Below are 22,346 nucleotides of genomic sequence, written 5' to 3' on the forward strand. Positions count from 1 at the left end.
AGAGATGGTGTGGAGACACTCAGGAAATGAAGTTGAGCTGAACCAAATGCTTGAGACCTGGTCTTTGCACCTTGCAGGCCTTGGGTCTGGTGGGGAGACGTGGAGGGCATGCAAATTGCTAGTGGCAGGACAGCTGGCTCCTGCTGTGGGAGGTCGACCCTCGGGCAGGGTGGCCAGGGAGCACGTCCCCAATAGGAGTGGGGCTTGAGCTGACCTCGGAACCCATGAGGATGTGGCTGGAGTCTGAGGAGAATGCAGGAGGGCAGAATGAGCCCAGCCCCATTGGGGAGCAGGCTGGGGCTTCAACTTCCATCCAGAGGGGTGGTCCTCGCCCCTGCATGGTGGGGAAACTGAGGCCAGGAGGAACAGTCTGAAGCCTGGCCAGGGGGTGCTGTCCTATTGCTGGCCTGCCTGCCTGTCTTCACAGGTGTGAAGTGCCCTGGTGTGTGACTCGGGGCTCCTTTCTGTACCCCACCCCCGCCCTCCAGGCTCGGCATGGAGCATGACGGTCAGGGGAACGGCTGTGCCGACGAGACCAGCCTGGGCAGCGTCATGGCACCCCTGGTGCAGGCTGCCTTCCACCGCTTCCACTGGTCCCGCTGCAGCAAAGTGGAACTCAGCCGCTACCTCCCGTAGGTCGCCGCCACCTCCCGGCTGGGGACAGGGGAGCTTGCAGCCTGCCGCCTTACCTCCCCCTGCCCCCAGCATCTCTATCTCCTTACCACCCTGACCCTGACATGTGTGCTGGATTCCCAGCCTTGCTGCTCAGCTCCTGGGCCTCCAGGGACGTTGAGGCCAAGGCCAAGCTTTAGATATAGGAGCTCCAGGCCGGGCGGGGCAGGTGTGGGTCGAGCTGCTGTCTGTAACCTCATGCGGCAGCTGGCCAGGGTCCTGAGTAATGTGGGGCAGGCTGCCTTTCCTTCCCTTTCCTTCCCTCCATGCAGTGAGCCCTCTGATTGCCCAGGAACTGGCCCTTCCTCCCAGGAAGACACAGCACCTAGCACAGGGCAGCCGGGGCCGGTTCCTGCAGGCCGTGTTTGCTCCTTAAAGCCTTCACCTCCTTGTCTCCACTGGCAGCTCCTACGACTGCCTCCTCGATGACCCGTTTGTGCCCACCTGGCCCCGGCCCCAGGAGCTGCCAGGTGTCGACTACTCAATGGACGAGCAATGCCGCTTTGACTTTGGCTCTGGATACCACACCTGCTCTGCGGTGAGTTCCTGCCGGCCTCTCCCTGCTGGAGGGCCCAGGCCATGTCCTCTAGTGACCCTGACTGGGCCTCCACAGGGCACCTTCCTTCCAGCTGGCCGGGTGGCCTAGTGAGCCCGCAGGCTTGGTGCTACCTGCCACAGTGGGGGGGTGGTGCAGGGGGATCAGGGCCCGGCCCTGACTCCTTCTGCCACGTACCTGCCCCACCCAGTCCTACCTTTGGAGGCCGGTGTGTGCTGTGGCTAGAGGATGCTTTAGTCCTGGGAAAGATGGAACAGAGTAGAACAGAGAGAGCAGGTGGCTGATGGGGTCCTGGCTCTGCGGGTTCCAGGGGAGCACATCTGCAGGACAGTCCCTCTGTCAGATCAGGCACTGGGCTCTGGCCTGCTGGAGGACTAGCTGCCTCTGTCTTACCTTCTAGGGATTTGATAGGATGTTTTGGGCCAATTTGTTACCCTAGTGCAAATCTCCTGTGTCCCCACATAATCTCTCTCCAGGGGGTCAGTAGCATGTTCCCCCTCCCCACCTCATGTTTAGGAGATTGATACAAGGGAGCATAGCCTTTCCTTAACCTGCAGGACAGGGCAGGGGGAGCCTGTCCCTGGGGAGCCCCCTGGGGAGAATCGAACAGCCACTGGCCAGAGCCCGGGCAGAGGCTCACATCCTGCAGGACCAGGAGTCAAGGAGTATGGTCACCTTCCTATTGCTCAGGCCACATGGGGACACAGGGTCTCTGAGCTGGGCGGGGAGAAAGCCTGGGATGTGAGATTTCAGGGCTTGGAAGGGCTGTATCTGTAGGACACTGCTCTGGCTGGCCAGAGACCCGGGGGTCTCCTGGACAGCATGAAACAGGAGATCACCAACATCTGGCACAGCCTGGTGAGACCAGACCGGGATGGGTGGGAGTCATGACCATGCCTGGGTGCCTAGGGCTCTGGGCTAGACCGGAAGCCCCTTGAAACCCCGATGTGCACTGGGTTCACAGGGCTCGGTAGGCCCAGGCGTTCCAGAGCTTCAAACCCTGGTCCCGGCCCAGTGGCTTGGCGGCTTCTGCAAAGGCAGGGAGGGAGGCCTGGGGAGACAACAAGGGAATTATGGGCTGTGGCCTGCCCCGTTTCGGCACCCCGGCGGAGAGAGGAGGGGTCTCTCGAGGCCATGGGAGTGGGGTCCAGTTCAGGGACGTGGACCCTCCTGCCTCCCTGACCATATTTTGGCCCCAGCGTCCACCACAGCCCTCCCCTCTCTCTGTTACTCCTCTTGGCCGCCTGCCAGACAGCTTGGAGCCTAAGTGCCGGTGTGGCGGGTGGCCGCTCTCCCCTTCCACGCAGTTCCAGACCTTTGAGCCCTGTAAGCAGCTATGGTGCAGCCGCCCCGACAACCCGTACTTCTGCAAGACAAAGAAAGGGCCCCCCCTGGACGGGACCGAGTGTGCGCCTGGCCAGGTACGTGGGGCCCCGGGGCTGTGGCAGGACTGTTCGGGTCCCTGGGAGCCCCTACCCACCCCAGCATGTGTGCTCAGGAGGTATGCATGAAGCCCCCCTCCCTTGGCCTGTAAACTCCTATGTTCACACTCTCCCTCCCATACCAGTCGCCTGCTTCCTCCGTGTGCAGAGCTTGGCATTCTCTTCCTGCTCTTCCGGCAGGAAGGCTTACTCCCATTTTACGGTTGAGAAGAATGAGGAACGGGCGGGCAGGCAAAGGAACTTGGGAAGTCAAAGAAGGTGTGAGGGAAGATTCCAGGTGTCCTGCCTGCCCTCCCCAGCCCCCCACACTGTTTTTCCCACACACGTTTTGCCTCCCCTGCCCCAGAACCCCCCCTTTCACATACATGCTGGTGTGTGTTTCCCCCCCTTGAGCATGTTCGCGTGTCAAGGCTTCATTTGTCCTGGAGGGCCTTGTGGCCGGGTCTGAGGGCCTTGACCTGGGGTTTGAAACCCACCTCTGCTCTCTCGCTGGCTCTGAGCCAGATCTCTGTGCTGCCCATGGGCCATTTGTGGCACTTCTCTGGGTCCTGCTGACCCCAATCAAGTGGCCTTTCCATGCCTCAGGTAGTTCTGAGGTCAGCATGAGAGTCAAGGGCAAAAGCAGGGCGCTGAGAGAGGCTCCAGGCTTATTCAGCATCAGCTGGGAGCCGAGCCACAGACCTGCCCCCTAGCCAGCCCTCTGCCCTCTGCCCTGTGCCCTCGCCAGGCTCTACCCACCCAGCACAGGTGGTGGTTGGGGTCCGCCCTTCACAGATGGATGGGGCTTCCTATGGCCTTGCACAGGCCCAGCAGGCTCCATGTCTTTGGGCTTTTATCTTGGAGACTTGGTGGACCTGCTCCAGGGGTTTCCAGAGTTCCAGGTCTTTCTGTCACCATTTCACATGACGGTTAATCCATGGCTCTCAGTTTGTGCTGCATATTGGAACCATCTAGGGAGCTTTCCAAGTCCCCATCCCCCAGGATAGGGAGAGACTGCAGATGGGCACGAGAGAGCTCTCTGGGTGATGGAAATGTTCTAGAATTGGATGTGGTGACAGTTGTACAAGGCTGTAAGTTATGAAAACTTACTGACTTGTACCCTTGACCTGAGCGATTTTTATGACACATGAGATATCTGCTGCGTCTTTTAAAAAATCCCGACCCCTTGGAGCGCCTAGTGGTTCAGTCGTTAAGTGTCTGCCTTCAGCTCAGGTCGTGATCTTAGGGTCCTGGGATCGAGCCCTGCATCGGGCCCCCTGCTCAGTGGGGAGCCTTCTTCTCCCCTCTCCCACTCCCCCTGCTGCGTTCCCTCTTTTGCTGTGTCTCTCTCTGTCAAATAAATAAATAAAATCTTTAAAAAAATCCCTACCCCTAGAGATCCTGATCAGTTGGTCTGGGATGGAGTTTTAGAAGTTGCCCAGGTAACTCTGAGGCTGAGAACCACTCTGTTATCTCTTGAAAAAGATCCAGGGAGATTTGCTGTTTTCTCACATGTCCTGTGGGAGAAGGGAAGGGAGTCACTTCGGTTGAGTACACCTTCATGCCTGGCCCTGAGCTAGGTGTTCTTGCTTTCAGTGGTTAGAACAGTCCCATTTAGCAGGTGAGCACACTGAGGCTCAGCAAGGGGGAAGTTATGCCAAAGCCCCACACAGCTAGTAATGGCTGAGCTGGGATTCAAACCTAGGCCTCTTGGACTCGATTCATATACTCCCTCCATTTGTGCATTTGTAGACCTCCCCCGTGGGGCTGGCTTGCCTCCCACAAGCACACCTGCCTGCAGTCCTTGTAAGGGGATTTCAAGATATAGAGTCAAGATCAACTCTAGATGGCATGGAAAGATTGTGTCTTCTATCCCTGATTAGCTCTTTTTTTCCTCCAGGAGTGGTTATCTTCCTTAAGAATACTGCTTGCCATTTTTGGAGGGCCGTGTGTGCCAGGCATGGTCTTCTTGAAGGCTCCCTGCAGCCCTGTGGGTGTGTGCTGTTACCCACGCTGTACAGTGGAGGGATAGGCTCAGAAAGGGGAGCCCTTTGCTGAAGGTCACTCGGCTGATGGTAGAGGTGGGATTCTGTGCAGTCCTGAGGCTCGTGCTCTCAATGTCCCTTTCTCTGGTCTCACCTGGGTGCCTCCCAGCTGTGCCACGTGTGCCGTCGGGCACTCTCCATCATGGGCTGGGCAGCCGTGGCCCCAGGGTAACCTCGTTCCCTCTGTTCCCTCCCAGTGGTGCTTTAAAGGTCACTGCATCTGGAAGTCGCTGGAGCAGACTTACGGCCAGGATGGAGGCTGGAGCTCCTGGACCAAGTTCGGGTCATGTTCGAGGTCATGTGGGGGCGGGGTTCGATCCCGCAGCCGGAGCTGTAACAATCCCCCGTGAGTGCTCTTGGCTGAGGTGGGCAGGGCAGGGGACACCCTCTCCCCCCAGGGCTGAGGGGCTGGGAGAAGAAGGCACACGGGGAGGGATGGGGGCAGGACACTAGAGAGAAGGACCCCTGCAGGTGGTTTGTATTCTGTTGGTGGGAACCCAAAAATGTTGGTGGGGGTGGGGCTGGATCTCTTCCACCCGGGCCTGGCATCTCCCATCAGGTGTGGCATCTGAGAATTGATCCGAACCAGTGATTCTCAAACTCCGGTGTGCGGAAGATTCTGAGTCGGGTCAGGACTCTTGATCCTCTGGCTAAGCTTTGAGAAGACACTGATCTAAATGCTCAGGAGCCATGTTTGCTTTCTTGTCCCATGAAGCAGAACTTCCATGATTTTTTCTTAGCTTACCTTTTTTTGTCATCAAATCCTGCCTTGCACTACCCCAAGTTCCAGGAGTCTGGGGGAACAGTCATGTGTCTCCCCCTTTTATTCTCTCTGTCAGGGGTCCCTCTCATTGTTTTTCAGCTTTTGAGTGCTAGCTGGCTCTGGCTTCCCTGTCCCAGGCTGAAGCCACCTGGTCAGAATGGCCTAGATGGGGGCCGGCTGGGGGGCGGCATGTGGGTCAGCGGGCTCCAGGAACCAGGGGTATCCAGCCTCTGCAGAACAGCAGTGCCCTTGGCTGCTGTGGCTGGGTAGTGGCCATCTTCCCTCGCATCCTCAGGAGGGGTCCTTTGTACTCTGCTCTTTACCTCCAGGGATGGGAGGCTCCCTGTTGCCTGGAGTAGCCTATTCCCGTGTCTGCTGGCTGTGCTCTCCTTTTACAAATATGAGCCCAAACAAATGGCCCTGTAACTTCCACCTGTTGGGGGTGTGAAAGCCCGGGTTGTCAGAGCAGGACCCAGTGGGGCCCACTCTGAGTAAACCACCTTCCAGTGAAGACGGATGGTTATCCCCTGGATCAAAGCCGCCATCTAGCGAACTCCTCTGTAATCGTAACTCTTTCTATTGTCTGAGGCTTAAGTGACAGAACATGGGTGCTCTCATGAGGATTAAGTGCTAACGAACGGCAGCTGGGATGCTGAGCACACACCCATGTGATGCCCCCGGCTCTGTGAGCACTGTACCAGGAGCCTATGTTTGGAGGCTTTGCATCGATTAATCCTACCCAATCTTCTTCACGTAACAGAGAAGAGAATATAGATTGCTTTAAACACCTTTTCTTATTTATTCTTCACAGACACACCAGGAGGTGGGCAAGAGAAGCTGTACCCCAGTCCCACCTTTAAAGAGGGTATTAAGGAGGGCACGTGTTGTGATGAGCACTGGGTGTCGTATGTCATTAATGATCATTGAATGTGACACCAAAAACCAATGATGTACTTATACGGTGGCTAACCGAACGTAATAAAAAATAAATAAAAAGAAAAAAAGAGGAAATCGTGGTGCAGCAAGGCTGGGTGACTCGGCCGAGATTTGCATGGGTGGGAGTGGGGGTTCGATCTAGCCGCAGCCTTCTGGTTCCAGACCCATGTCTCTCTCTACTGCTCCTTAGTTTATCATGAGGTGGAGCGGAAGCGGGTGCGAGCTGGAATTGTGGAGGCATGCTTTGAGTGCCGACTGTGTACCAGGCCTTGTGCAATGGTTGAAAGATGAGTACAAAGATGAGTAAGGCTGGTTTGTTTCCCAGCCGGTCGGCGAGTCAGTCGTCCCTGTCCCCGCCCCGTTTCTCAGCTCACCATGCCCCACCCCCCCCCCCCAACAGTGGAACAGGGATGCACGTGCCCCAGGGGTGAGGCAAGAGGAATCTGGGAGGGCTCTGAGCCCAGCAGCCCCCGCTGTTGCCCCCTCTCTAGTTGCTAAGTTACCAGTGTTCCTCTCAAAGCCCGAGCTGCCAGCAGTGGCCATGTGGGAAGCCTGGCCCTCCACAGCCTTCCAGCAAGGTCACCTGGTCCTTCTGTGCCTGCTGCAGCCCAGCCTACGGAGGCCGCCTGTGTTCAGGGCCCGAGTTCCAGTACCAGATATGCAACAGCGAGGAGTGCCCTGGGCCCTATGAGGACTTCCGGGCCCAGCAGTGTGCCAAGCGCAACTCCTACTACATCCACCAGAACGCCAAGCACAGCTGGCTCCCCTACGAGCCTGAGGACGGTGAGTGAGCCTCTCCCCCAACCCTCTCGTGTCCTTGGGTGTCTGCTGGGTCACTGTCTTCCTGGGGGCGGAGGCCTCCCATGCCTGGGGCTGCCAGTGGAGGTCGAGGGACAGTCGGGGCACCATAAGGGACATGCAGTAGGCAGGCCCTTGTGCTGTGTGCCTTGGGGCCAGCAGTCCTCATTAAAGCCATCCCTGATTGATGCATTTTTTTTATTTTTTATTTTATTTTAATTTTTTTAAAAGATTTTATTTATTTATTTGACAGACAGAGATCACAAGTTGACAGAGAGGCAGGCAGAGAGAAAGGAGGAAGCAGGCTCCCCGCCGAGCAGAGAGCCCGATGTGGGGCTTGATCCCAGGACCCTGAGATCATGACCTGAGCCGAAGGCAGAGGATTTAACCCACTGAGCCACCCAGGCGCCCCCTGATTGGTGCATTTATGCTGACTGTTCTCTGGCAGGGAAAACCCCCCGAACCATGGACCCTTCACCCCGAGGTGCCGTTGAGGCAGGCGGCAGTGTTGGCCGTTGGGTTGGTGCCCCTGACATGGGTCCGTATGTGTACAAGAAGGCACTCTACGGGTGCAGGTGCCCTGGCTTTTCGTGACCACCGTCCCTAGAGGCTCTGCCCTAGTACCTACTGTGTTTCTAGGTTCTACTGACCGTGCTACTGTTCGAGCAGTTAACGAAGAGGATTTGAAAGGCAGGCAAACATGTTGACAAATGTTAAGATACACCATCATACATGTGGCTGGGGAAGTGTAGGGAGCGGTCAGTTTGGGACTCAAGCCAGACTGCTTAGGTTAGAATCCTGGCTCTTCTATTTAGCATGTGGCTGTGTGGCCTTGAGCAAATTTCTTAGCCTCTCTTGTCCTTGGTTTCCTCCTCTGTAGTGCTAGAATTTTCTTCCTTGGGATATTGCAAAACTTAAATGAGTTCATTCACAAAAGACATTTGAAGTTTTATATCCAGAGTGTGTAGGAGCACCTGGCTAGCTTGGTCAGTAGAGCACGTGACTAGTTCAATCCCCACCTTGGGCATGGAGCCTACTTACAAATAAAAAAAGAAAAGAAAAGAAAATAGTGTGTGAAGGTTTTTGGAAGCATCTGGCACATAGTAAGCATTCACTAAGTGTTGGTTTATTATTATTACTATTATTTTATCACTTGATTTTCTTTAACATCCTGTGTGGCATTTTACTGAACAGGGATAAGGAACTGAGGCTCAGAGATGTCTGATAATTTGCCCAGGGTCACTACGCAGGGATTTTAAGTCCCAGCTCCACCCCCAGGGATCCCCCCCAGCGCCCCAGAGCTGGCCAGGGAGCTTCCTGCTTGGGACAGGTGCTGGCGTCCTCCTGGGCCAGCCTACTTTCTCTGATCGAGACTGGGAATTCAGCATGGTCTCTGTCCACAGATGCCCAGAAGTGTGAGCTAATCTGCCGGTCGGAAGACACAGGGGATGTGGTCTTCATGAACCAGGTGGTCCACGACGGGACGCGCTGCAGCTACCGGGACCCATATAGCGTCTGTGCCCGTGGCGAGTGTGTGGTAGGTGTCCTGCTCCCGGCCCCCCACCTTCTGGCTTCCCTGGGGAGACTGGAGGGCTGCACTACCTGCCCCTCTTCCTGCTCCCTGGGGAGATCAGCCTCTCCTCGCCTGCCCCACCCATGACACACTTGGTCCTCAGCATAATCCTGGATGCTGAAAAGGGATTATGTCCCCAGCCCCATTAAAGGGAATAAGATCTGTGCGTGTCACATGGCGAGTTTGTGGCAGAGACCTGTCCAGGAGTGCCTCTTGGTCCCTGGTCAACTTGTGGGGCCTCGGGATTGGGGAGGGAGTCAGGGGCTGCTAGCATGGGGATGGTAGCAGGGGGAATGGAAGCCTTCCCCTGCTGACCCCACCTCTGGCCTCAGCCCGTCGGCTGTGACAAGGAGGTGGGATCCATGAAGGCAGATGACAAGTGTGGGGTCTGTGGCGGCGACAACTCTCACTGCAGGACTGTGAAGGGGACACTGGGCAAGGCCTCCAAGCAGGCAGGTGAGCAGCCTGAGGCTGGGGAGATGACCAGGAGTGGCTGGGGTTCTGGCCTGGCCATGTGGGCCCTCCTTCCTCTGCTGGGCCACAGTTCAGGCTCGGGTGGGGTGGAGTGGGGGAGGCACCTGGAGCCTGCCTCGGGCTTCCCAGGCTGCCCCGGGCTGCTGAGTTCAGAGCTACAGCTGGCAGCCCCCTCTTCCAGGGTGTGCTGCCTGCATTTGGGCCCAGGAGCTCAGAAGCATTTTTCTGCCATCTAGTGTGGGATGATAGAAGCTCAGCCATCTCTTTGACCCCAGGACTGCTGGGGGGAGTGAGAGCTCAGACAGGTCTGAAGAGGTAGCCCAGACTGGACTGGATTGCTTTTTCTCTTCCTCCCTCCCTTTTTTGGTAAACTTGTGGCACTTCCTGCTTTGAACTCCTGGTACCTTGAGTTCCTTGACTTCCCTCCCCATCTTCAGTCTGGCCACACCTGGCTGATGAAAAGGGCCAGGTATTAGTCCTTTACAGTTGAGGATGAATTAGTTCCATCTCCTCTTTGAGAGTGTCACAGCTTTGCCTCACCTCTCCTTGTGGGGGCAAGGTTGACAGCTTCGCGAGAGGTTTGTTTCCAGGGCTGGGATTGGGAGCAGAGAAGCTGTGCTGGGTCTTCATTTAAATCCCTTAAGGTGTGAGAAGAAAGCGGGAGGGACATCGGGAGAGAAAAGGAGGCTCAGGAAAGTGAGGAATAATAATACCTAACATGCATGCGTGCTTACCCACACACCAACCCCTCACACTCCACCCTTGGACTTGATAAAGCATTTAAGCAATAGGATCTCATTTGACCCTCCCAGCACCTGTGGACAAGGGCCCGTTGCTCTTTTACAGATGAGGAAACAGGTTCTTGGGTACGTGCTAGGGGCGGGGGGCAGACCGCTGGGCAGAGAGGCCACCAGTTCAAGATGCCCACAGATCCTTCTCTGTGGCAGGAGCTCTCAAACTGGTACAGATCCCAGCAGGTGCCCGGCACATCCAGATTGAGGAGCTGGAGAAGGTCCCCCACCACATTGGTGAGTGCCGGGGAGCTGGGAGAGGGGCCACCAGGCCCTGGGGTCTGCGCTGAGCTGTGGAGAAGCTGGGAGGGCAGAGGAAAGCATTCTAAAGCATGGGAGATTTCACAAATTTGAATGATGGCAGGGAACCCTTAATTTTTTTTTTTAACTTATGTTGAATAGACAACCTGTTCCATGGTTCAGATTTCGGAAGGTGTGAGAGGGTATCCCGTGCCCTCCCAGAGCAGTTTGTTTCCCCAGGGGGCAGCCACTGTTAATTAATTGTACATCTCTTTTGAAGGAAAACCATTTTTGTACAATGTATCAGTCCCCTTTTACTGTGTAACATACCATCCCCAGACTTTGTGATTTCAAACAAGTGTTTATATTAGCTTATGGTTCTGTGAGCCATCAGTCTGAGCTGGGCTCCTCTCATGTTGCTTCTGCTTCTCTGCCTGGACTCCCCCATGCAAAGGCAGCATCAGGTCAGTCCATTAGATACTGGTTGGTATTGGCAGTTAACCAGTGTGAGGGGGTGACAGGGCCATGTCCCCAGCTGGTTAGCCTGGGATTATTCACATGGTCCTCAGTGGGGGCAAGAGCAGGCAAGTGCTTGCCAGGTCTCTGCTGTGTCACGCTTGGTAATATCCTGTTGGCCCAAGCAGTCTCATGGCCAAGACTACCCTGGACTCAGCGGGTAGCAACAGACAATCTCTTGGTGGGAAGTATGGTAGAGTCATAGTGCAAGGAGGTGTGCACGCTGGCACAGGAGGAATTTGTAGCCATTTTTGCAGTCTGCCACATGGACCCTTAAATTATTCTTTTTTTAAAAAATATTTTATTTATTTATTTGACAGAGATCACAAGTAGGCAGAGAGGCAGGCAGAGAGAGAGAGGAGGAAGCAGGCTCCCTGCAGAGCAGAGAGCCCGAAGTGGGGCTCAGTCCCAGGACCCTGGGATCATGACCTGAGCCGAAGGCAGAGGCTTTAACCCACTGAGCCACCCAGGCGCCCCAATTATTCTTATTATAATGACACTTAAACATAATCACTAAATCACTCCTTATAATAGTTATACAACTACAAAACCAAGAGAGATAAAAAATTAGGGCCCCAAAATAAATCGACAAAGTTCAAATTGAGAACATTAATGTAACGGGAGAGATTTTTGTGTTCATTTGTTTGCTGTGTTCCGTTTGTGCTGAAACCAAGTTGGTGGCCAAACAAATGAATGTGTCCAGAACAGGCAAATCCAGAGAGACAGGAGGGCAGACTCGTGATACCCAGGGGCCAGTGGTGGAGGGCAAAGGAGGGTCTGCAAATGGGGGTGATGACGTGTCTTTAGGAATCGGATAGTGGTCAAATAGTCACTGAATTCCACACTTTAAAAGGCCAAGTGTGTGTTGGTGAATTAATGTCCATTTAAACCGCACAAGCATGGTTTGGAGCAGGGTCTCAATGAGCAAGCAGAGAAGCCTGCCACCCCAACACTGGGTAGTGGCTGGGCTCTCCCACACTTGTCTGTGTTCAGACCCCTCACAGAGGGCGTGCGAGCCATGATGTCGCTGGGCTTCAGCATATCCCAGAGGCCCCTCTTACTTCTTATGCCCACCTGGTCACATTTCTTGTCACTAGCTCTTCCTAAACATGAAAGCAAAACATAACGTCTCTGGGCAGGCTCATCTGTTACAGAAATGCTGATACTCCTATTTTTAGGTTATCACTAAAATAATAGAAAATGCTTTAGCATCCTGAGGAAATTGCACCCCTCAGGGAATACACCTGTGTTCACACAGCTGTAATAGAGCCGGGCTGCTCTGGAAGGCAACTGAGAGGGTGCAGTGCAAATAGGCAAGAGGCACAAGGGGAAACCGAGGCCCACAGTGGCTCATGGGCCCTCTGTGTTCCCCGACTCACCCACACAGTGAGCCAGTCTGGGCTGTCTGCCAGCCCAGTGCCCTTGCCTACCACGCTACTCTGCACTGGGAGTGAGAGTCTGGAGGGCTTGGCTTGGCTTGGCCAACTCCCTGCCCACCTGCCTGTCCAACTCTGGGGTATTTTGCGGGAACAGGGGCCAGGAGGGGGGAAGGGGGCAAGGAGGGAAGGGTCATTTACTCCAAGAAGAAGGTGGACCTTGCAGACAGTCCTCCTATCCCACCCCTCAGATGAGTCCATAATACCAGCAGCCCCTTGGGCCTCCTTGGCCTGCCCCTTCTGCCCGGCCACCCCCCACCCCCCACTGCTGCCCCGGCCCCCACCCCCGCCTGCAGAAGTATACTCCTCCCTCCTCCAGAGGTGAGGAGTGCTCTATGAGGGAGGCTGCACACAGACTCCTGTAGGGGTCCAGACAGAAGCTTCTAGAACCCAGGGCAGGTTCAGCTTGGGCAGTAAACACACCCAGTGTGTTTACTGGGTGAGTTCCCTGGAGGTCTAGAGCTCCACAGGAGCTGGGCAGGGAGGGGAGTGGAACTGAGACCTGACGTTGCCACGCACATCGTGTGATTACACACAGGTGAGGTCCACAGCGTGCCCCCAGTGAAAATGTGCAAGGTGTGTATGCATGAGTGAGTGAGTGTGTGCGTGTGTGCCTGCCTGTCGGGGCACGCGCTCTCTGGCGAAGTCCAGGACAGGTGGCAGTGTTGGCAGTGAAGGCCAAGGTCCTGCCCAAACTCATTGGAGTCTCCGAGAATCTGGGGACGTGGACTCTTTGAAAGGAAACGAGGGGAGGAGAAGCCTGCAGTTACTGTCTCCCCTGTGCTTGCCTCGAGCTGGGACTTTTCCTCTGGCACTGCCCATCAGCCTCGTGATGATCATGGAGGCTCCTCTCTAGCCATGAAAGGCCTCGATGGCATCTTTCAGGAGGAGACTGTCTTCATCTACACTGAAAAATCTCTTGTTGGGCTTAGCCACCTTCTTGAATGATCTCAGCCGGGTCTTCTGGATAACTCGCTGCAGCTTCTCCATCAGCACTGGCTGCCTTACCTTCCGCTTCTTTGTTACGGGGTCCCGCTTCTTAAACCTCAAGAACCAACCTCTTCTAGCTTCTAGCTTTTCTTCTACAGCTTCTTCCCCTCTCTCAGCCTTCACAGAATTGAAGAGCATTAGGGCCTTGCTCTGGGGTAGGCTCTGGCTTAAGGGAATGTTGTGGCTGGTTTGATCTTGCATTCAGACCATTTTCCCCATATTGGCAATAAGGCTGTTTCACTTTCTTATCATTCGTGTGTTCCCTGGAGAAACACGTTCCTTCAAGAACCTTTCCTTTGCCTTCACAAGTCTGACTGTTTAGTACAACATGCCTGGCTTTTGGCCCGTCTCGGCTTTGGACTTGCATTCTGTACCAAGCTTCATCATTTCCAGCTTTTTTTTTTTTTAAGATTTTTAAAAAATTTTATTTGACAGAGATCACAAGTAGGCAGAGAGGCAGGCAGAGAGAAAGGGGGAAGCAGGCTCCCCACTGAGCAGAGAGCCCGATGTGAGGCTCGATCCCAGGACCCTGAGATCATGACCCGAACCGAAGGCAGAGGCTTTAACCCACTGAGCCACCCAGGCGCCCCATTTCTAGCTTTTGATGTAAAGTGAGAGACAGTGACTCCTCCCTTCACTGGAACACTTAGTGACCATTGAAAGGTTATTTGTTCACCTGATTTACTATTGTCTCAGGGCATAAGCAGGCTTGAGGACAGGGACAGAGACAGGGGATAGGCCCGTCCATGGAGCAGTCAGGACATGCATGACATTGATCCTTGAAGTTCCCTGCACTATGTGGGCTCAGAGCTTGGTGCCCCAAAACAATTCCAGTAGGAACACCAGGTACCAATGACCACAGATCACCAGAACAAGTATCATACTGAAAATGTCTGAAATACTGCAAGAATTATCAAAATGGGAAACAGATGTGAAGTGAGCAACTGCTGTTGGAAAAATGTCACCGACAGACTTGCTTGAGGCCCGGTTGCCACAGATGTTCAGTTTGTGGAAGATGCAGTATCTGAAAAGCACAATGAAGCGAAGGTCAGTCAAACGAGGGATGCCTGTGGTGGCTCAGGGTACAGCGTGGGTCAGCAGTCGGGCTAGGACTCACAGGCGAGCGTGGGTGGTAACGTCCCCAAGAAGCCCAGCCCACTGCCCCTGGAATGAGGGGTGTACAGCCTGAGGAGGGGAGCGGCGACTGCCGAGAGGTGTTGGGGCAGACAGGGTGGTGGGAAGATTTGAGGCTGGGCCTGGTCCGAAGAGCTGCCTGGCTCCGGCTCCAGGTCTGGTGATTTCTGGGGGCTAAGAGAGATTGGGCAATGAGAAATGAGGGGTATCTCTCCTCCTCCTGCTTGCTAGGGAGGCTGGTGCCCTGGAGAGCTGGGCTACCAGCTCTCTGTGCGTCTGGGACAAGCCCTTGCCCCTCGGGGGCCTCTGACTCTCCATGTGGGCTCATGGTAGCACCAGCCTTGGGACATGTGTGAGGAGTCCACAGGGGCAGGTAGCAGAGTGACCGGTGTGTGGTTAATGCTCTGATCGTTGGCTCTCAGGTTGCATAATTACGCAGAATGGTTTTCTTCCTCACCAAGCGGGGACACGCCCAGGCTCTGGAGCCTTTGCTGTCCTACCTGCCTGGGAGGCTTGAGTCCCTGGCTGCAACCCTACCCCGACCTGCTGCTTCCAGGGTGGCCAAGCCTGTGACACCGGGGCCTTTCCCCGGGGGGTCTGCACCTGCATACCTCTCGCCCACCTGCCAGGCACTTTCAGGACCAAATTGCAAGTTACTCACTAATGGGACGTTAGAAGGTAGAAATATACAGATGTTTTTAAAACTCTCCCTCTAGGCCAGGCCCCAAGAACACCAAGATGAAGGTGACAGGCTGTGGGGGGGATGGGACATCTGTAAGGACAACAGTGCCAAGTATCAGGCCCTGTACTGATGATAATAATAACGCTTACCATTTATTGAGTGCCAGCAGCATACCACGCATGCCGCCTAGTACTTTATGCATATGAACTCTTTTAATTGTTGCAGGAGCCCCGTGGAGCATAGGTGGGGGTGGGGTACCGCAGTTATCCTCATGGGGCAGCAGGCCTATGAGCAAGGTATAGTTAGGATTCTCATTTTATGGATGGTGAAACCGAGACAACACAGGGAACCTAAGTAACTTCCCCAGATCTGTCTGACTCCAGAGCCTGTATTTTTAGCCTTAGGGTTCTCCGATAAAAGTCTTAGGGGGCGGGGAGGGGGGCAATTTCTTGAGGATGGAGCAATCAAAGAAGGCTTCCTGGAGGAGGGGAGAATTATGCTGAGACTTCCATATGAGTGCAGATTAGTCAGGCAGGAGGAAGGGAAGGGAGAACAGGGTGGGGTGTACCAGGGTCCAGAAGCAGGGAAGCTGTCTGCCGTCAGTGTGGTGACTCATCTGACTGCGGAGCCTCTGGTGGAAAGGAGTAACGGGTCACAGGGAGCCCCAAGGGGTTCACTAGGAAAGTCTTGGTGCCCCAGAGGAGGTCTGGCTAGTGCTCCTGTGAAGGGGAATAGAAATCTGTGTGACCCTCTCCCCATGGCCAGCGGTGAAGAACCAGGTCACAGGCAGCTTCATCCTCAACCCCAAGGGCAAGGAAGCAATGAGCCGGACCTTTACTGCAATGGGCCTGGAGTGGGAATACGTGGTGGAGGACGCCAAGGAGAGCCTCAAGAGCAGTGGGCCCCTGCCTGAAGCCATTGCTGTCCTGGTGAGCCCCCACCCTGCATGGTAGCCCCTGTCCACTCCCTTGGTACCCCAGCCCAGCCTCCCCTAGCTCACTGTATTCACTATTGAGCCAGCACCGACCTGTTGAAGTCCTCCTGTTGCAGTGTCTTCAGCAGCCTGGGCAAGGTCAAGGCCAAGGTACTCTCTCTGCTTAAAGGCAGGAAGGATGGCAAATGATGAAGGAGAAAGAAGTGGTTGTCTTCCTGTCAGAGGGAGTCTCCTTAATACAGGGTCAGAAATAGGGCCTAGGAATGAGCAGGAGGCCCCTGGGTTGGTTCCCCATGTTGTCCTGGCATCATCTGGTGTCTGCTGGCATTATGGCCTTGCCAACAAGTGACCGGGGGGTGCCGTCTCATGCTGCCAGCTTCCTGTAAAGGGGATGAGGTCACTGTCCTTGCTGGGGCCACCTCTGCCCACACCACCTCTTCCTAGACCATAGACCGGGGCTTATAGAGCAGGGACTGTTCATGCAGGACATCAGACCAGGAGGGGCTTTGTCTGCAGGCCCTTGGCACTAGCTGGTGGCAGGGATACTGGGGACAGGTTTTGTTCCTGGTGTTGCCCTCACTAGTCAGAAGGTCCAAGAGGGAAGGGTCTGAAGCCTGTTGGGGTCGGCATATTAATTCAATCTATGTGTATTTCTCTTCACCCTAATTTGCTGACTCCCCATACACCTATGGCCAGTGCTTTTTAGCGAGGGTACCAAGACCATTCAGTGGGCAAAGAATAATCTCTTCAACTAAAACGGTGCTGGGACAGCTGGATTATTCACATGTAAAAGAATGAAGTTGAATCCCTACCTCACACCATATACACAAAGGAGCTCCAAATAGATCAAATACCCAAGTACAAGAGCTAAAAACCTAGAACCCTTAGAGAAAACAGAGGGCTCAATCCCATGACCTTGGATCATAGTTGTGATACCCAAAGCATGAGCAACAGAAGGAAAATAGGTTAATTGGTCTTTGTGGAAACTGAGAACTTTTGTGTATCAGAAGACACGAGGACAGCCGTGAGAAGACAATCTGAACAGTATGGGAGAAACCATTGGCCATCCTATGTCTGATAAGAGTCTACCTTATAGACCATCTTCTGGAATCAGGTAGTGCATGGCTGCCCTAGTGAGGAGGACCAGTTGACAGACACGGTTCCTGCCCTCATTAGAACTGATGTCTGTGGGAGACAGGTGTGTAGCCCGAGTCTGCCGCACAGCTGCTGGTGTGAATGGCCTCCCAGGCCAGGTTGGGTGCTGAGCCCACATCCTTCCCTTTGACTCCTCCTCTCTGGCCCCCCTACTCTGTGCTGGTCTTGCTTCTCTGCTCTCCAGTCCTGTGCCACCTCTTCTGTCTGTCCTCAGGTGCTCCCCCCAGCTGAGGGGGGCCCCCGCAGCAGCCTGGCCTACAAATACGTCATCCATGAGGACCTGCTGCCTCTTATCGGGAGCAACAATGTGCTTCTGGAGGAGACGGACACCTACGAGTGGGCGCTCAAGAGCTGGGCCCCTTGCACCAAGTCCTGTGGAGGAGGTACCAGCCCGTCTGGCCGTCTGGTGGCCTCGTCAGGGCAGCCCAGGGCTTTTCAGGGGAGGAGCAGGAGTGTCTGGGGGCCAGCATTGTCTCCACTTGATCTGTCCCTAGCTTGTGCCTCACTGTCTCCTCAAAGATGTCTCAGGTGTGACATCCTGTCTGGGCAGGGCTGTGGGGATGGGGCTGGGATGCTGGAGTGGTGGTGAGGCTGGGCCTGTGCCCTTCGAGGGCTCCCCAGCTTGGCAGAGAGGCAGCCCTCCAGCCAGGTCCTCTCCTCCCTCACCCAGGGACATGGGAGATGGGCGGATCAGGGCTTCTTCAGAAAGCGACTGGGGCAGGAGGGGTGCAAAGGCACAGAGGGAGGGAGGCTTCGCCCTCCAGGCTCTCCACAGAGTTTGGCATTCCCTAGGCCCAGCAGAGCAGTGGGGGCCTGGCGGGACCAGGCCCAAGTCAGCCTGCCCTCCCCACAGGGATCCAGTTTACCAAATATGGCTGCCGGCGCCGCCGTGACCACCACATGGTCCAGCGGCACCTGTGCGACCACAGGAAGAGGCCCAAGCCCATCCGCCGGCGCTGCAACCAGCACCCGTGTGCCCAGCCCGCGTGAGTGTCCCCGAGGAGCGACTGCATTTCCAGGGGTGTTGCTGACCCTCCCTTGGCCAGGAGGGGGAGCTGCCGGACCCACTTCCTCTGGCCCCAGAGTGTGGAGGCATACCGCCCTTTGTCTCCGGCTCCCTGGGCAGAGCAGCCCACTGGGCAGACTCTGCCCGAGGCCCACACTGTCCTCCTTGCCCACCTGTCCCCTGTGAGGCTTCTGGGTTAACTTCCACTCCCGGAAGAAGGATGGTGCTCCCTTTGTTCTGCCTCTTCCAGCATTCTTTAACAGATGGGGAAACCAAGGCCCACTTTGGGGACATCGCTTTCCCTCAACTATCTGAGGGGTCTGTGAGAGGAGGTGGATTTCAGTGCTTGTAGGCTCTGGGCCATAGGCCGTAGCCGCAGCCGTGGTCTAGCCCCCGCTGGGTTCCCTGGCCTGAGGAGACGGGTTCATTTGAGCACAAGGTCGTATTCTTGGGGCTCTTTGGAGGGGGCTTTGTGGAGAGGAAGAGCTATGACTCGTCAGGGATTCAATGTCTGGCCTTGAGCCTGTCACAGAGGTGGCCCCAGCACCTCCTCGGCCCCCAGGCAGAGAGCTGAGGCCTTTCTCCAGCCTCCTCAGGAATCCTTGGGGGTCCGAGCAGTCTAACTTGGCCTTGCTGACTCACAGCAGCTCTGCTCCCTCAGGCTGAGGGAGCCTCGGGGCCGGGGGAGGGGGAGCTGGTGACTGGCACGGAGCCCACAGTGGCCTCCCTGTGCCAGGCCTGGGCCGGGATACTCTGCTCCCCAGCCCTCTGCACGTCCCTTTCACGCCATATGCAGACCGTTTTCCCGCCAACGTCCATGGCCACAGAGCACGTGGTGCTCACTCCACTGTGGTCATGGGCGGGTCACCCCACCTGGCTTCTCATCTGTAAACCGCCAAGTGAAGTTTGGGGCCTTTTTGTTTTTTGTCTTTTAAAGGAAGGGGTTGGCCGAAAGAGCCCTTATTCACTAAAAGATGTCTCAAGAAACACGGGAGTAGGGGTTTGGGGCTGCCTCCCACCCCGCCTACCCTCCCAACCCCCGTTTGGTCTTTGTCTAACTCAGCCAGCAGCGTCGTCTACTTCTCGTGTTCTTGGGGGCTGCTCTGGGCTGGAAGACATTGGAGACCACCAGCTTAGCCGATCAGCACCAAAACTCCGCAGGTGCTGATGGTGATAATATAATAGTATCTGCATATATTATGTGCCTACTGTGTGCACACACTCTGCCAAGTGCTCTAAGTTTACAAGTCCTTTTAATTGTCCCAGGAGGCTCAGGGGAGAGGCTTCAGTTCTACAAGCTGCCACTCTGTTTTGCGTCCCGCCGTAGCTCAGCACCTAGGACAGTACCTGCCCACGGGAGACACTTTGCTAGTTACCAGGTGTTGAAGGAATCCTGATGTGAAGATGAGGCAGCTGAGTTCAGAGGCGTTAATAGCTTGCCTGCAAACATGCAGGGTGCCAGATTTCAGGATGAGTTATACCCATTTTTCAGATGAGGAAACAGAGGAGAGAGTAAGTGACCTCCATAAGGGCACACAGCCTGGCAGCTGCAGACCCAGGCAGGTGGCTGTCTTGGCTCCCAAGCATTCTGAAACTCAAACCCACTCTCCAGCTCCTGCCTGCAGTGATTCAAGGGGTGGGAGTGACCCTGCGAGAAAGTGTCCCCCTAGTCCCTCCTCTCCTCCACCTTTTGCCTTGTCTGTCTCCAGGTGGGTGACGGAAGAGTGGGGTGCCTGCAGCCGGAGCTGTGGGAAGCTGGGGGTGCAGACCCGAGGGGTGCAGTGCCTGTTGCCCCTCTCCAACGGTACCCACAAGGCCATGCCGGCCAAGGCCTGCCCTGCGGACCGGCCCGAGGCCCGGCGGCCCTGCTTCCGTGTGCCCTGTCCAGCCCAGTGGCGCATGGGAGCCTGGTCCCAGGTGAGTTGTTCCCAGACGGTGGGAGGGGCTGGACCAGCGGGCACCTTCTCTGGGGAGTCCTAGAAAAGGTGGCTCTGGGTGAGGCATTGCTAAAAGGTGTGATGCTCCCTGCAGGCAGAGAGTCTCTGACTGCATTTCTTTCCCCCATCTGATCTGATCCCATCTGATCTTTCTCAAAACTAAGTCCAACAGCTCCCACGTCTGCTGGGCCAGGTTTCTAGGCTAGGCCTTTCTATTCATTCACTCTCCACTTTGACCTAGATCTGGGTCAGAATTAGGAGGCATGGGCTAATATCCTTGTGACACAGGTGGGCAAACAGAAGCACTTTCTTGCACTCAAGAAGTATTTACTGAGTGCCAACTACATGCCAGGCATACTGTACTAGGAATGTCTGGAATCCATCGTTGACTAGATGTGATTCTTGGCCTTGTGTAGCATCTAGTCCAGTAAGAAAGAAGGAAGAGATAAGTAAACCAATAACAAAAGCATTAACAGGTTGCAGCTGGAGCTGTGCGGAAGCGAATGGGGGTGATGTATCTGGGAGGGCTTCCTTGTGGAGGTGACATTTGAGCTGAGACATGATGGATAAGCCCCAAAAGGACCCTGTGGCAGGAACAACTTTGCTATGTTCCAGAAACCAAAAAGACAGTGGGACTGGAGCTGAATGGAAGGGACGGGGCCTACAGGATGATGGAGAGGCAGGCAGGGGTCAGTGCTATGGGGTCTTTGTGAGGAGTTAGAATGTATCCTAAGAGCAGTGAGAAACTCTTGAGGGGTTTTCATATGGGCGTTCCAAGCTCTGGTTCCAGGTGTAAAAGATCACCTAGCAGCTCTGAAGAAAGTTCGCTGTTGGAAGGCCAGGGTAGGAAAGGAGAGACCATAAGGAGTATTCAGTCCAAGTTCTCCTGGCTAAGCCCTTGAAGTGGCCACGGGGAAATTTTCTGCCTTTAGTTTTCTCTTAAAAGTTCATCTGATGCAAACCTTGAACGTGTTATGCTAAGGGAAACCAGCCAGACGTGAAGTGACAAATGCTGTGTGATTCCACTTACCCACATTCATAGAGAAGCCGAATAGGAGGGTGGGTACCCAGGGATAGGGGAGGGGGCGGGGGAGTTTGTGTTTAGAGGGGACAGGGTCTCAGTTTAGGAGGAAGGAGAAAGTTCTGGGCGTGGTGATAGAGATGGTCATACCACAATGAGAATGCCCTTGTCGCCACTGGACTGGACACTTACAAAGGGTTAAAATAGTAAATGTTATGGTATCTATGTCTTGCCATCATTTTAAAGACCTCATTTGGTCACAAGGATAAGCACAACAGTACTTATTGTAATAGCGGAATTTCAGGTGATACTCTAACTGCCCATCTGCAGGGGATTGGATCCTCAATCAGGGTCTGATCATACAGTAAAATAGCCCAGACAGAGAAAAATAAATAAGCTTGAACTGTACTTAAGTGAGATAGGTAAACCTCAGAACAGGCGTGAGAGGAAAGTGCAGGAGTACGGAGGACGATCACTTCCAATGGAATGGAGTGCATCTAAAGTTTAAGAAGGCACCACACAGTATTTGAAAACGTGCCCGAATGCTGATTTATGAAAGCTGGTGTTGGTATTTGAACAGGCTCTCGTGACCAACTTTCCAATACTTTAACGTACGCTGGAAACATTACATAATAAAGGGTATTTTTAAATAATCCCAAATCCCTACACGACTTATGCAGACTTTAGTTTCTTCTCCCTAACATATAGCTTTATTTGTTTTAATATAAAACAGACAGCTGGTCTAACAGAAGACGCTTTCGAGAAAACTGACAGTAGGGGGACGGCGGGTTGGGGAGGGGGCAGGGAGAGTGGAAGTTCATTGCCCTGGTAAGATTGACCCCTCAAGGGCTACTGTCATTCTGCAACCTGGGGGGGTGGGAATGAGATATGTCATCCCACAGTCTGTGTGGCCCTCTGTGCCCGTGTTTTCCTCAGGCCCCAACTGGAGAAGTACGCGTCTGTAAGGTCTTCCCCATCCCACTAGGAGAGGCGGGGAGCAGTCCTGACCAAGCCATGTGACCCGGTCACGTCAGGTGGCCTTGCTCTTTGGGAGCTGCTGCCACCAGTCTCCATCTCTCAGAGGAGATGAGGCCCCAGGAACTGAGGTGCACAGTGGCCCTTGGAGACTGTGCTCCCGTGCCTTGCCTTCTCCGGGAAGAAGACACTTCCGAGCCCGCCTCTGCCGGCTGAGTTTCAGTACACGGAGTCACAGAGTCTTTGAATGTCAGAGCTAGAGGGGTCCGGGGTGCCCGTGTCACCCAGCTC

The 22,346-nt window shown here is 54.9% G+C and overlaps 1 protein-coding gene across 7 annotated transcripts in view; it reads left to right on the forward strand.

Moving 5' to 3' along the window:
• The window catches only part of ADAMTS14 (ADAM metallopeptidase with thrombospondin type 1 motif 14), a 116,823-nt gene that overhangs the window by 88,730 nt on the left and 5,747 nt on the right, over window positions 1–22,346 (forward strand). For all 7 annotated transcript variants that reach the window (XM_047702204.1, XM_047702205.1, XM_047702207.1 and 4 more), the window contains 12 exons: window positions 489–632; window positions 1,078–1,210; window positions 2,536–2,649; window positions 4,892–5,040; window positions 7,001–7,176; window positions 8,595–8,728; window positions 9,097–9,220; window positions 10,186–10,266; window positions 15,793–15,956; window positions 17,331–17,499; window positions 17,970–18,102; window positions 19,832–20,039. In XM_047702204.1, the coding sequence (XP_047558160.1) occupies window positions 489–632; window positions 1,078–1,210; window positions 2,536–2,649; window positions 4,892–5,040; window positions 7,001–7,176; window positions 8,595–8,728; window positions 9,097–9,220; window positions 10,186–10,266; window positions 15,793–15,956; window positions 17,331–17,499; window positions 17,970–18,102; window positions 19,832–20,039 (1,729 nt within the window). The remainder of the gene's footprint in view (window positions 1–488; window positions 633–1,077; window positions 1,211–2,535; window positions 2,650–4,891; window positions 5,041–7,000; window positions 7,177–8,594; window positions 8,729–9,096; window positions 9,221–10,185; window positions 10,267–15,792; window positions 15,957–17,330; window positions 17,500–17,969; window positions 18,103–19,831; window positions 20,040–22,346) is intronic.

The sequence above is a fragment of the Lutra lutra genome, chromosome 14 (genome assembly GCF_902655055.1).
Source record: "Lutra lutra chromosome 14, mLutLut1.2, whole genome shotgun sequence".
Taxonomy (NCBI): domain Eukaryota; kingdom Metazoa; phylum Chordata; class Mammalia; order Carnivora; family Mustelidae; genus Lutra; species Lutra lutra.